Source organism: Pelodiscus sinensis, chromosome 3 (genome assembly GCF_052426305.1).
Source record: "Pelodiscus sinensis isolate ZL-2025 chromosome 3, ASM5242630v1, whole genome shotgun sequence".
Lineage (NCBI taxonomy): Eukaryota > Metazoa > Chordata > Testudines > Trionychidae > Pelodiscus > Pelodiscus sinensis.
The window spans coordinates 157,040-170,917 of NC_143054.1; the positions used below are offsets into that span (position 1 = coordinate 157,040).

The following is a 13,878-nucleotide window of genomic DNA, read 5'->3' on the forward strand; positions in this document are numbered from 1 at the left end:
TTCTGCCTCTGCCCCCATCACTGCCCCCACCTCACCCCTTCTGCCTCTGCCCTGTCACTGCCCCCACCTCACCCCTTCTGCCTCTGCCCTGTCACAGCCCCCACCTCACCCCTTCTGCCTCTGCCCTGTCACAGCCCCCACCTCACCCCTTCTGCCTCTGCCCCCATCACTGCCCCCACCTCACCCCTTCTGCCTCTGCCCTGTCACAGCCCCCACCTCACCCCTTCTGCCTCTGCCCCCATCACTGCCCCCACCTCACCCCTTCTGCCTCTGCCCTGTCACAGCCCCCACCTCACCCCTTCTGCCTCTGCTCCCATCACTGCCCCCACCTCACCCCTTCTGCCTCTGCCCCCGTCACAGCCCCCACCTCACCCCTTCTGCCTCTGCCCCCGTCACAGCCCCCACCTCACCCCTTCTGCCTCATCTGCCTCCCACATCACCCCTCCTGCCTCTGCCCAGCTCCTGTCACAGCCCCCTGCCTCGCCCTTCCTGCTGTGCCTGCCATGGTGGTGCCACCTGTCCAGTCTGGAATAGGGAGTGGGTGGGAAGAGAGGCTGCTGGTGCTGTGGCCCAGGAGCTCTGGGCCCGTCAGCCACCAGCTCACCCGCCCCACCTCCCCCAGCATGGCCTACATCCTGCACCAGACATCTGTGGGCCACGGACACGGCCGGGGCTACGAGAAGATGGAGAGTCCTGGGTGCTGCAAGCCACCTAGGGGCCCCCTGCCTGGAAGCACCAGCGTACGCGCCGCCTTCGTGCATGTAGTGGGGGACCTGCTGCAAAGCCTCGGGGTGCTGACTGCTGCCATCATCATCTACGTGGAGGTACGGTGCGCCCCTAACCAAGGCCGTCCGTCCCTTCACTGCCCTGCCCCGCGCCCCTACCCAAGGCCCTCCCTCTGCTGCCCTGCCCCGCGTCCCTAACCAAGACCGTCCGTCCCTTCACTGCCCTGCCCTGTGCCCCTAACCAGGGCCCTCCCTCCGCTGCCCTGCCCCCCTAACCAGGGCCCTCCCTCTGTTGCCCTGCCCCGCGCCCCTAACCAAGGCCCTCCCTCTGCTGCCCTGCCCCGCGCCCCTAACCAAGACCGTCCGTCCCTTCACTGCCCTGCCCTGTGCCCCTAACCAGGGCCCTCCCTCCGCTGCCCTGCCCCCCTAACCAGGGCCCTCCCTCTGCTGCCCTGCCCTGTCCCCCTAACCAGGGCCCTCTCTCCGCTGCCCTGCCCCGCGCCCCTAACCAGGGCCCTCCCTCTGCTGCCCTGCCCCGCGCCCCTAACCAGGGCCCTCCCTCTGTTGCCCTGCCCCGCGCCCCTAACCAAGGCTGTCCGTCCCTTCACTGCCCTGCCCTGCGCCCCTAACCAGGGCCCTCCCTCTGCTGCCCTGCCCCGCGCCCCTAACCAGGGCCCTCCCTCTGCTGCCCTGCCCCGTGCCCCTAACCAGGGCCCTCCCTCTGCTGCCCTGCCTTGCGCCCCTAACCAGGGCTGTCCATCCCTTCACTGCCCTGCCCTGCGCCCCTAACCAGGGCCCTCCCTCTGCTGCCCTGCCCCATGCCCCTAACCAGAGCCCTCCCTCTGCTGCCCTGCCCCCCTAACCAGGGCCCTCCCTCTGCTGCCCTGCCCCCCTAACCAGGGCCCTCCCTCTGCTGCCCTGCCCTGCCCAGCCCCCCTAACCAGGGCCCTCCCTCTGCTGCCCTGCCCTGTCCCCCTAACCAGGGCCCTCCCTCTGCTGCCCTGCCCTGTCCCCCTAACCAGGGCCCTCTCTCCGCTGCCCTGCCCCGCGCCCCTAACCAGGGCCCTCCCTCTGCTGCCCTGCCCTGTCCCCCTAACCAGGGCCCTCTCTCCGCTGCCCTGCCCCGCGCCCCTAACCAGGGCCCTCCCTCTGTTGCCCTGCCCCGCGCCCCTAACCAAGGCCGTCCGTCCCTTCACTGCCCTGCCCCGTGCCCCTAACCAGGGCCCTCCCTCTGCTGCCCTGCCCCGCGCCCCTAACCAGGGCCCTCCCTCTGCTGCCCTGCCCCGCGCCCCTAACCAGGGCCCTCCCTCTGCTGCCCTGCCTTGCGCCCCTAACCAGGGCCCTCCCTCTGCTGCCCTGCCTTGCGCCCCTAACCAGGGCTGTCCGTCCCTTCACTGCCCTGCCCTGCGCCCCTAACCAGGGCCCTCCCTCTGCTGCCCTGCCCCATGCCCCTAACCAGGGCCCTCCCTCTGCTGCCCTGCCCCATGCCCCTAACCAGGGCCCTCCCTCTGCTGCCCTGCCTTGCGCCCCTAACCAGGGCCCTCCCTCTGCTGCCCTGCCTTGCGCCCCTAACCAGGGCCCTCCCTCTGCTGCCCTGCCCCGCGCCCCTAACCAGGGCCCTCCCTCCGCTGCCCTGCCCCCCTAACCAGGGCCCTCCCTCTGCTGCCCTGCCCCCCTAACCAGGGCCCTCCCTCTGCTGCCCTGCCCTGCCCAGCCCCCCTAACCAGGGCCCTCCCTCTGCTGCCCTGCCCTGTCCCCCTAACCAGGGCCCTCCCTCTGCTGCCCTGCCCTGTCCCCCTAACCAGGGCCCTCTCTCCGCTGCCCTGCCCCGCGCCCCTAACCAGGGCCCTCCCTCTGTTGCCCTGCCCCGCGCCCCTAACCAAGGCCGTCCGTCCCTTCACTGCCCTGCCCCGCGCCCCTAACCAGGGCCCTCCCTCTGCTGCCCTGCCCTGCCCCGCGCCCCTAACCAGGGCCCTCCCTCTGCTGCCCTGCCCCGCGCCCCTAACCAGGGCCCTCCCTCTGCTGCCCTGCCCCGCGCCCCTAACCAGGGCTGTCCGTCCCTTCACTGCCCTGCCCTGCGCCCCTAACCAGGGCCCTCCCTCTGCTGCCCTGCCCCATGCCCCTAACCAGGGCCCTCCCTCTGCTGCCCTGCCCCGTGCCCCAACCAGGGCCCTCCCTCTGCTGCCCTGCCCCGCGCCCCTAACCAGGGCCCTCCCTCTGCTGCCCTGCCCTGCCCCCCTAACCAGGGCCCTCCCTCTGCTGCCCTGCCTTGCGCCCCTAACCAGGGCCCTCCCTCTGCTGCCCTGCCTTGTGCCCCTAACCAAGGCTGTCCGTCCCTTCACTGCCCTGCCCTGCGCCCCTAACCAGGGCCCTCCCTCTGCTGCCCTGCCCCATGCCCCTAACCAGGGCCCTCCCTCCGCTGCTCTGCCCTGCCCTGTGCCCCTAACCAGGGCCCTCCCTCGGCTGCCCTGCCCCGCGCCCCTAACCAGGGCCCTCCCTCCGCTGCCCTGCCCTGCGCCCCTAACCAGGGCCCTCCCTCCGCTGCCCTGCCCCGCGCCCCTAACCAGGGCCCTCCCTCCGCTGCCCTGCCCCACGCCCCTAACCAGGGTCCTCCCTCCGCTGCCCTGCCCCACGCCCCTAACCAGGGCCCTCCCTCCGCTGCCCTGCCCCGCGCCCCTAACCAGGGCCCTCCCTCCGCTGCCCTGCCCCGTGCCCCTATCTAGGGCCCTTCCTCTGCTGCCCTGCCCTGCCCCCCTAACCAGGGCCCTCCCTCCGCTGCCCTGCCCCGCGCCCCTAACCAGGGCCCTCCCTCCGCTGCCCTGCCCCGCGCCCCTAACCAGGGCCCTCCCTCCGCTGCCCTGCCCCACGCCCCTAACCAGGGTCCTCCCTCCGCTGCCCTGCCCCACGCCCCTAACCAGGGCCCTCCCTCCACTGCCCTGCCCCGCGCCCCTAACCAGGGCCCTCCCTCCGCTGCCCTGCCCCGTGCCCCTATCTAGGGCCCTTCCTCTGCTGCCCTGCCCTGCCCCCCTAACCAGGACCCTCCCTCTGCTGCCCTGCCCCACGCCCCTAACCAGGGCCCTCCCTCTGCTGCCCTGCCCTGCCCCCCTAACCAGGGCCCTCCCTCTGCTGCCCTGCCTTGCGCCCCTAACCAGGGCCCTCCCTCTGCTGCCCTGCCTTGTGCCCCTAACCAAGGCTGTCCGTCCCTTCACTGCCCTGCCCTGCGCCCCTAACCAGGGCCCTCCCTCTGCTGCCCTGCCCCATGCCCCTAACCAGGGCCCTCCCTCCGCTGCTCTGCCCTGCCCTGCGCCCCTAACCAGGGCCCTCCCTCTGCTGCCCTGCCCCGCGCCCCTAACCAGGGCCCTCCCTCCGCTGCCCTGCCCCGCCCCCCTAACCAGGGCCCTCCCTCCACTGCCCTGCCCTGCACCCCTAACCAGGGCCCTCCCTCTGCTGCCCTGCCCCGCGCCCCTAACCAAGGCCCTCCCTCCGCTGCCCTGCCCTGCCCCCCTAACCAGGGCCCTCCCTCTGCTGCCCTGCCCTGCGCCCCTAACCAGGGCCCTCCCTCCGCTGCCCTGCCCCCCTAACCAGGGCCCTCCCTCTGCTGCCGTGCCCTGCCCCCCTAACCAGGGCCCTCCCTCTGCTGCTCTGCCCTGCGCCCCTAACCAGGGCCCTCCCTCTGCTGCTCTGCCCTGCGCCCCTAACCAGGGCCCTCCCTCCGCTGCCCTGCCCCCCTAACCAGGGCCCTCCCTATGCTGCCCTGCCCTGCCCCCCTAACCAGGGCCCTCCCTCTGCTGCTCTGCCCTGCGCCCCTAACCAGGGCCCTCCCTCTGCTGCCTAGCTTGTCCCAGAGTCCTTCGCTACGCCCTGCTTGCCCCATCCATGCCTCTTTTCCCTCAGCCTCTCTCTGTAACCTCTTTACCCCCACATCCCACCCACTGTGGGGCCAAATCAGTGGGGTCACTGTCCAGCCAACACCTGTGTGCCCCACTCATGGGCCTGGCACCTGAGAGCCTGTGGCCTGCTCCTTGCTCTCGCCCTGCTGGGGCTGCTGCAGGGGATGGCAGGAAGGAGCCAGTGCCCCGGGGCCACAGGCCAGGAGCTGTGAATAATGGCATTTTCTGAAAGTAACCTGTCATGTGGGAAAGAACCGCTCCCAGCAGAGCTGCAGTCACAGGGGACAGCCACGGGGTGGGGGTCGGGGGTGCTCTGTCCCCACTGGCAGCAGGCCAGCATCTGTACTGCACCTCCCGCCTGTCTTGGGGACTCTGGGGGCTGGCTGTGGCCTGGGGGGAAATGGCACCTGCCCAGAGGGTCTAGACCGAGACCCAATAGGCCCCCTTGCTGGGACCCTGGCACCCAGCCCCAAGGAAGTGCCACATGCCCCCCTCCCTCCAGTGGGGCTGGGCTGCAGATCCTGGAGTCCACGCCCAGGTCTGTACGCCTTGCAGGGTGGTGCTGTTAAAGGCCCTGGGCATCCTGGCCAGGTGTAATCCCAACCTGCCCCTTGCAGCCACGATACAAGATTGCAGACCCCATCAGCACCTTCCTCTTCTCCATCTTCGTGCTGGGCTCCACCCTCACCATCCTCAGGGACGTCTTCCGGGTCCTCATGGAAGGTGAGCTGGGGTGGGGGCACAGCGGGCATGCCACATTGCGGGAGGGCAGTGGTAGGAGCAGTTAGAGGGCAGGATGGAGGCTGAGAGGGCAGGGGTCAAGGCTTTGCAAAGGGTTTCAATGAACAGGGAATAGGGGAGCTGGACAGTTTCTCTGTTGTGTAAACCAGAAAGACTCTGAGCTGCAGTGACACAACTCAACAGATCGCACCAAGCCCCTTGTTGGCCCCCAAGCCACCCACCCCTCTACTCCCCACCGCCCACCAAGCCCTGCTCTCGTGCCCTTCGGCAACCTGCCCACCGGAGGCGCATAGTCTGGGCTTTGAACAAGGTCCTTGAAGGAGCCCTTCAGCAAGCCAGCGCCCTTCGGGGTCAGCCACATGGCCCCAGTGCCTTCCAGCCTGGTCCCCTGGGCTCCAGCCTCTTGCTTCACCCCTATGAGAGACCTGCCGCCCATACCAGGGGGACATGGACTCAGCTCCCTATGTACAGCAGGCTACATAAACCCCGAGTGAAGTCAGCAGAGACTCGACTGTCCTCCAAGCCGGGCCTTGTTTCTACAGGTCTACATGCTGTACGCTGAAATGGCAGCACAATAGGCATCTCTAATCCCGCGGTAACAATGAGGCATCAGCAGTTTGTCAGTCAGAGGGTGCTGAGTCACGCCTGTAGTTTTAGGTCTGATTTTGTAAGTGCACTGTTTGTCACTGTGGTGAAACACGGGGTGCAAGACAAACTTGCCTCCAACAAGGCATAGCCGTCAGGAAAAGAGGAGAGCTGCTGGGCTAGCCACAGTTCACCAGCCAAGCTGGCATGAGCCGCATGGCCACGGTCCGCAGCTCTCTCTGACCCTATCCTTCGTCAGTTCCACGGTCAGAGCATGCCAGCTTCCTCTAGAGCACACATGGACCCCACTTTGCACACCTGAGGCCTCTGCTCTCCTGCTAGGGTCTCTTCTCAGTGTCCCTGCTGAGAACAAACGTATCCCTTCCCCCCACGGGGTGGCAACACAACGTATAGGAGAAGTTGAGGCATGCATCACATTTATAAAGAGCAGGACAGAAGAGCTCCACTTTGCTTCGCAATTTGTTGGGAAGTGTCAATGTGACTTTTGCAAAGGGAAATCATACCTCAAGCTACAAGAACTCTGAGAGAAGGCCAGCAAGCAGGTGGAAAAGGGAGATCTAGTGGATATAGTGTATCTTGAACTTTCAGAAAATCTTTGACATTGTCCCTAACCAAAGGCTCATATTGAGCACAGTAAGGTGTTATGGGGATAAGAGGAAGGTCTTCCCATTGATTGGTAACTGGCTAAAGGGCAAGGAATTAAGAGTAAGAATAAATGGTCAGTTTCCCCTGTGGAAAGAGGTAAATAGTAGGAGGTCCCCAAGGATCTGCTCTGGGCCCAGTGCTGTTCAACATACCCAGAAATGGTCTGGAAAGGGTGAGCTGGCAAAGTTCACGCAGGATATTAAATTAATCCAAACAGTAAGGTCCAAAGCAGACTGCAAGGAGCTACAAAGGGGTCTCACAAAACTGGGAAACGGAAAGAAAATGGCAGATGAAAGTCAATGCTGATAAATGCGACGTTACACACATTGGAAAACACAATCTCAGTTCGACACACAAAATGAAGGGGTATAATTGAGCTGGCACCACTCAAAAGATCTTGGAGTCATTGTGGTTAGTTCTTTGAATAGAGCTGCTCACTGTGCAGCGGTCATCAAAAAAACCCCAAAAGTAGGTACCCTTAAGAAAAAGACCAACGATAAGACTGTAAAAACCATAATGCCACTATGTAGATTCATGGTATGACTTCATCTTGAATATCGCAAGCAGTTCTATTTGCCCCCATCTCAAAAAAGGTACATGGGGAAAAGAAGCAGAGAAGATGACAAAACCGAGTGGAAATTTGGATCAGCTTCCCTACGAGGAGAGATTAAAAAGGAACCATTCAGCTTGGAAGAGGCAACTAAGGAGAGATTTGAGAGAGGTCTACAAAAATCATGCCCGGTGTGGAGGAAGTGACTCAGGAAGTGTTATTTTCCCCTGCACATAACACAAGAACTAGGGGTCCCCTAATGAAATTAACAGGCTGAAGACATGCAGAAGGTACCTAATTAACAGTACTAAATTTGGGAATAAGAAATGTCAGTCACAGGTTTATTAGATACCATCAGAGCTGACATGCAGGCAGCTTGCAAATGCCCCAAACCCCTCTCCTTGATCCCAGGAAACACAGAATGGCAAGCAGCAGTTAAAGCTCGTTGAGAAATCTCGGTCCTTTCCTCACAGTCAAACAAGGTGTCAGGCCTCGCCTGAAGCTGGCATTTGCCCCCAGATAGGAAGAAAATGGCTGGAATCAGGCTGCAGAAGCTGCCACCCCACTTTCACTGCTTCACACAAACAAGTGAAGCTTCCGATGTTGATTGTTGCCACAGCACCTCCAACAGTGACTAAGAATTGCCAAGGGCCATGCCAGTAAAATCCAGGCTGGCTACTGCTTTAACAGCAGCACTGGTTCAGCTCACAGAACCAAGGAGGTAAAATGTCCCACTGAGGCAGCATGGTGGTGCCAGCTTTATGTATCAGATTGGCAGACCCAATATCCCCAGGGGGAACAGAACCAAATCCCTGGTCCTGTTCTCACCAGGAACATGAAATCTCCCAACCATTGAAGAGAGCTGAGACCGATCCTGCCAATAACTTCTTTCCTTCCTGCCACCACGTCCGTCCTCCCTCTATCCCCTTTCTTCCCTCCACACCCCTTTCTCCTCAGGCTCCCACCACTCAAGATCACTGCCCTCCCTAACCAGGTGCGCCCCTGCCTTGTCCATCACAGAATTTGAACAAGTAAAAAACACCACAAACTGCCCCGGCTCAGGCCACTGCTGACCTGTGGGAAATCTCTGAAGGGCTCCTCTGGCCTAGGGGGAGGCGGATCCATTCCTCTGGGCCGTTGATTGTTCTGCCCAGTCCCACTTAGGAGGCCAGCACAGGGGACCTGCTGCCACAAATGATCCAGCCCTCCCACACAGCATAAGGCTGGCCGGCCTACCTGCATCTTTGACTAGCCCTTTGAAAAGTGATGGCGGGGAGGCCTGGTGGGGCCCTGCTCTCACTGCCCCTGCCTCCAGCAAATTGCTCCAGCATCACATCACTTTATAGGACAGGCGTCATCCTATAAAGTCCCAACCTGAAATTCTCCTGCAATCCAGGAGCAGCGGCTACTGCACGAATGAAGCAGAAAGATTTCAAAATTGTAAAACACGTTTTGCAAAATGGCCCTTCTCAGCACGATCCATCTGATGACTCCCAAACACCACACCCAGACCAATGAATTCACACATAGTCCTGTGAGGCAGGCAAATATTAGTAGCATCCCTTTTTTCAGATGAAGAAACTAAGACGCAGGATAATTAAATTCCTCATCTGCTGTCTCATAACAAAAATCAGTGGAAATACTCGCTTTGCAAACAAGCCTTAAATGATGGGTCCCAATGTCACAGCATGAGCCATGATATGCCATCATGTGCCAACAATGCCCTACTGCTATATACATCGGCCAAACTGGACAGTCCCTACGTAAAAGAATCAATGGACACAAATCTGATATTAGGAATGGCAACATACAAAAACCTGTAGGGGAACACTTCAATCTTCCTGGACACACAATTGCAGATCTAAAAGTAGCCATCCTGCAGCAAAAAAACTTCAGGACCAGACTTCAAAGAGAAACTGCTGAGCTACAGTTCATCTTTAAGTTTGACACAATCAACTCTGGATTAAACAAAGACTGTGAATGGCTTGCTAACTACAAAAGCAGCTTCTGCTGTCTTGGAATTCACACCTCCAGATCAGCTGCTAGAAGTGGGCCTCATCCTCCTTGATTGAATCCACCTCGTCATCTCCAGCCTGATCCTGGCCTGCATATTTATACCTGCCTCTGGAAATTTCCTCTACATGCATCTGACGAAGTGGGTCTTTGCCCACAAAAGCTTATGCTCCTACACTTCAGTTAGTCTATAAGGTGCCACAGGACTCCTCGTCGCTTTTGCAGATTCAGACTAACACGGCTACCCCTCTGATAAATGTCACACTGGACGGCTGTGACAGGAAGGCCTTTAAGAAAGCCCCAGATCGTGACATTTCTAGCAGAGGGGAGCACAGGCCACTGGCTGCATTGAGGTGGGGTGATCACCCTGAAATCCCAGCTTCCCCCCGTACAGGAACTTGGCAGTGAGGCTGCACCTGACCCAGACAGTGTGAGGGCTGGCCCTGCCCCTGTGCCAGGCGTGGCAGGTGTGGTTGGGCAGGCCCAGCATGAGCCAAGTGTGCAGGGTTATTGGAGGTGATCCCAGTGTAGGCGGCTCAGTGGGAGAGCTGGATGCACAGGGATTCGTGGGGGGATCTGGCGTAGGAGGCAATGGGACTCTGTGGAGGAGTCAAGGGAAAGTGGGGCTTGGTGTGGGGCCCAGGTACTGGGAAAGTGGAGCTTGATGGGGTAGGGTCCAGGTGCAGCTTGCTGGGGCTCAGTAGGCTGTGGGTGTAGGGGGCTTGTTGGATGAGTCCAGGTGTAGGGGAGCTGGGCTTGTCAGGGAGAGGATTAGATGGGTCTGCTTAACCAGGGAGCTCCACATGCTACTGAGGGGACACTGCATGCCAGACTCCTTTCCCACCCCCTGATTCCTCATCCCCTTTGCTTCTCCATCCCCCTCCCCTCATTCCCCATGGCCTCTTCCCCACACCTCACCCCCCAACTCCACTGCTGGCACAGAACGCAGCAAGCCTGTGGGGAGAGAGCAAGAAGGGGAGGGGACCAGACAGCTCTCTCTGCAGGGGCATTGAGCTAGGCATCCCCACCACCACTACACACACTGTCAAGAGGGAGGGGGACTATGGCGCATGCAAGTGGGGAGAGGGCCAGGGGAGAAGAGTCCCCAGCAGCAGGCTCAGTAGCAACGGGGCTGGGAATAGGGTTACCAGATGAGTAAAAAAAAAAATACCAGACACACTTGATCTCAGATGGGGGGACTGGACAGTGGGAAGCAGGGCTGGCCGGGAGTGGGTTGGGGGGAAACTGTCCGGTGGGAAGCAGGGCTGGCCAGGAGGGGGTTGGGGGGAAATCGTCCGGTGGGAAGCAGGGCTGGCCGGGAGAGGGTTGGGGAGAGCGGGGGAACCGGCCGCTGGACCAGGGCTGGCCAGGGGGCGGGGCAGCAAGAGAGGGGAACCAGCCCCTCGGTCCTGGCAGGGTGCATGGGCAAGTCTGGCCCCGGGGATTCCATCTAGCCCCGTTCCTCTCCACTGCGTAGTTGCGTAGTGCCTGGCTGGTAGACACGCTTGGCAGTACGCAACTACGTACTGATACTCATGAAAATAAAAATGTAATTAGAAAATACCGGACATTTCTATGTCCGGATTTTTCCAATTTGTTTCCCAGACAGAAAGCTGAAATACCGGACTATCCGGTTCAAAACCGGACACCTGACAACCCTAGCTGGGAAAGTGAAATCAACCCCTCCCCCACCACACACACTAGTGAAGGGGGGAGCTAACTACACAGGGAGAGGGCAAAGAGGAGAAGGGGCAGCAAGGAGGAAGCCCACTTTGCCCACCCTGGGCCAAGGTGCAGGGAGGGGGGGCTGAGCCGCAGAAGAAACCAGCAAGCAAGCAGCAGGAGCACGGCAAGCTGCGTGGCGTGGTCACTGCAGCGCAGAGCTGGCAACCGCCTGGAGTCGGTGGGATGGATGGAATTGCAGGCTTCTGGGAGAGCCCATGAGCGTCATTCGAGCCTTGTGTCTATGCCATGCAGATTCAGGGGCGCTCCTGAGGAGGCTCCCTGTAGCCACCCTGGAACTGGCCTGAACCCCACCAGACGTTCCCCAGCAGCTCCACGTGGCAGTTGGAGGCAGGGAGGGGTGGGGCGTGGCCAGCACTGCTCCAGCATTGGATTGACGCCCATGTTCTTGTGAATTCAGCATCCCACCCCTGCCACAGACCCATGGGCTCTGGGCCCAGCCTGGGGACAACCCTGGGGAGGAGCCCATCAGTAGGCCAGACCCCTCCGGGGTTATCCTTTCTCCCAGGGTGACCCAGACTGGACCTCAGAGCTGCAGCCTCCTCCCCTCACCCCCCACTTCCCTGTGAGTTCCAGGCAGCGAGACCCGTAGGGACAGACGTGGCCTCCTTCCAGCGCTGCAAACACAGGCAGATTTACTAGCCACCTGGCCCATGGAAGCACTGCAGCCAGAGAAGTGAAGGCTAAACAAGTCCATCCCGATGAGCCCAGTGCTAGCCATGTTTGGGCTACCTCTGACTGTGTTCCACAGGCAGTCCCAGGCCCCTCCCTGGTGAGTCTCAAGGCCTGTCACTGGGGTTGGCATTGGGTCTCTAGGTCACTCCAGCAGATGGCTCCATGCTCACTCTGGTCATTCCAGCCAAGCAGGGCAGTGATGTGTTTAGCCTTCTCTGCAAGCCAACACCATCCCCAGCCCACTCCTGGGGAGCAGTGCAACGCTCTTGGGAAACTGAGGCACACATGGGCATTGTGAAAATAGCAGAAAATTACCACTTGTCACAGCTGGGTTTTAGTTGCCAGCCACAGTCTGGGGGGCCCCAAGGGCAGCGCTGAGAAGCAAGTCAGGATGCAGTCCAGGCTGCTGTGACACAGGTGTGGCTCTGTCTGGCATGCCCAAATGATCCCCATCTCTCTGAAAGACAGCACTTCTCCTAGGCTCTGGTCACCTCTCACCCACCCCACAAGAACCATCCCCTGAAAATCCACCTCCCATCATCACCCCTACACCACCCTGACCTCCTGCATGCCAGCATTACCGCAATATCCCAACCCCCCAGTATCATGACTCCCTAGCATTACCCAACATTCCTCCCACAGGAATCACTCCTGCCCTTAGCATCCCCCCAGCTTCCCGCCACAGAAATTGCTCCTGCCCTTAGCATCTCCCCAAGCACAACCCTGATACCCCACCCCCAGCAATCACTGCCTTATCCCAGACAACCTTCCCATCAAACCTCTAGTGGCCCACCCTGTCAGGCTGTGGCTCTTGGCAAGCTACCATAGGTACAGCATGTGCCCCCCATCCCCAGACTGAGCCGCTGGGCTCCTGCACGGAGCACTGCCCAGCAAGTGTTAGTCACAGCCTGGCCCATACCCCAGGGACTGACCCCGGCTGGGCTTGCCAAACAGAGCCGAGTTTGTTAGTCATCTGGATATAGTGCCACAAAGGCCTCTGGGTAAACACAGAGAAACAAAGGTCAAGCCATAACCCAGTAGGCCAAGCCAATGCAGTCAGCCAGCTGAGCTGCTATGGGCGCCTGGCAGTCCCTGCTTGGCTCCTTGCTCAGGCCAGGGGTGGGCTCAAGACTATGTAGAGGGCAGCACTTAGCTGACACCTTCCCTTTGGTCTTGGCTTCCCTGCCAGAGCTGGGACTGCACAATTACCTTCTGGGGCACTGGGCAGCAAGGCAAAGCATGGAGGGAAACTGAGGCACACATTGGGTTCCTCAACCTAGTACCAAACAACCAATGCCCTGGGGAGAAAAGCCCAGATGCTACTGACCTGGGAAAAGAGGGAAAGCTAAAGCCAGTGGCTGGAAACAAGCCGACAAGTCCATCAGTCAGCGGCCCATGTATAAAGCCCCAGCAGTGACCCCCAGGCATGCTGCAGCCCCCAGACCTGTTAGCCTGACCCCAGGTCCTGCTGGGAGGTGACTTTGCCAGGCAGCACCACCAGCACAGCTCCAGCCCCTTGGGAGTGGTGTGATCAGCCAAGCCAGGGCCTGCCCCAGCCCAGTCCCCTGGGGATGCACCTGCCTGGAGTGACCCAGCCCAGCCCCCAACTATGCCCTCTCCCACACCTGGCTGCGACTGACCAGGTTTCTGTCCCAGGCAGCTCGGCTCTGGGGAGACAGGCAGGCAGGCTCCACAGGTGGTTGGGGGGGCCCTGGGATCCAGCATAGGGAGAGGGGGCAGAGGAGCAGGTGGATGGGGCCAGAGGGCAGCAGAGGGAGCCAGCAGGGTCTCAGGGTGGAGTGCAAGTGGAGCATGGACCAAGCTCCATTGAGCCACTGGCACCACTGCAAACCCATCCCTGCCCAGGACCCACAGCCCCTCCAGAGCTTGCTCCAGGCTTCTCGCCCCCAGGACTGTAAGCAGCAGCCCCAGAGAGCACTGGGGTGCTTCTGTCAGGCCGGGGCCCTGCCAGGCCAGCAGGGCTGCCTGCCTGAGCCCCAGGAGCTGAGCTGGGCCAGGCCTCACCTTCATTTCTTGGCACTAGGGACACCACGGGGCCTGGAGTTCAGCGCTGTGAAGGATGTGCTGCTAGCTGTGAAGGGGGTGAAGGGCGCCCACAACCTGCACCTCTGGGCCCTGACCCTTAGCCACCATGTGGTGTCTGTGCATCTGGCTGTTGGTGAGTGCTCCCACCCCCCTGACCATCTCTCCTGCCAGAGGGATACCAGCTGTGGGGCCTCCTGTCCCAACTAGAATGGGGGCTCTGCCTTCCACCCCACCAGGGACATGG

General features: G+C 61.1%; 1 protein-coding gene across 2 annotated transcripts in view; it reads left to right on the forward strand.

Annotated features, from left to right (window-relative positions):
* SLC30A3 (solute carrier family 30 member 3) overlaps positions 1-13,878 on the forward strand; it is a 31,580-nt gene that overhangs the window by 11,939 nt on the left and 5,763 nt on the right. For both annotated transcript variants that reach the window (XM_075916293.2, XM_075916292.2), the window contains 3 exons: positions 623-824; positions 5,233-5,338; positions 13,633-13,767. In XM_075916293.2, the coding sequence (XP_075772408.2) occupies positions 623-824; positions 5,233-5,338; positions 13,633-13,767 (443 nt within the window). The remainder of the gene's footprint in view (positions 1-622; positions 825-5,232; positions 5,339-13,632; positions 13,768-13,878) is intronic.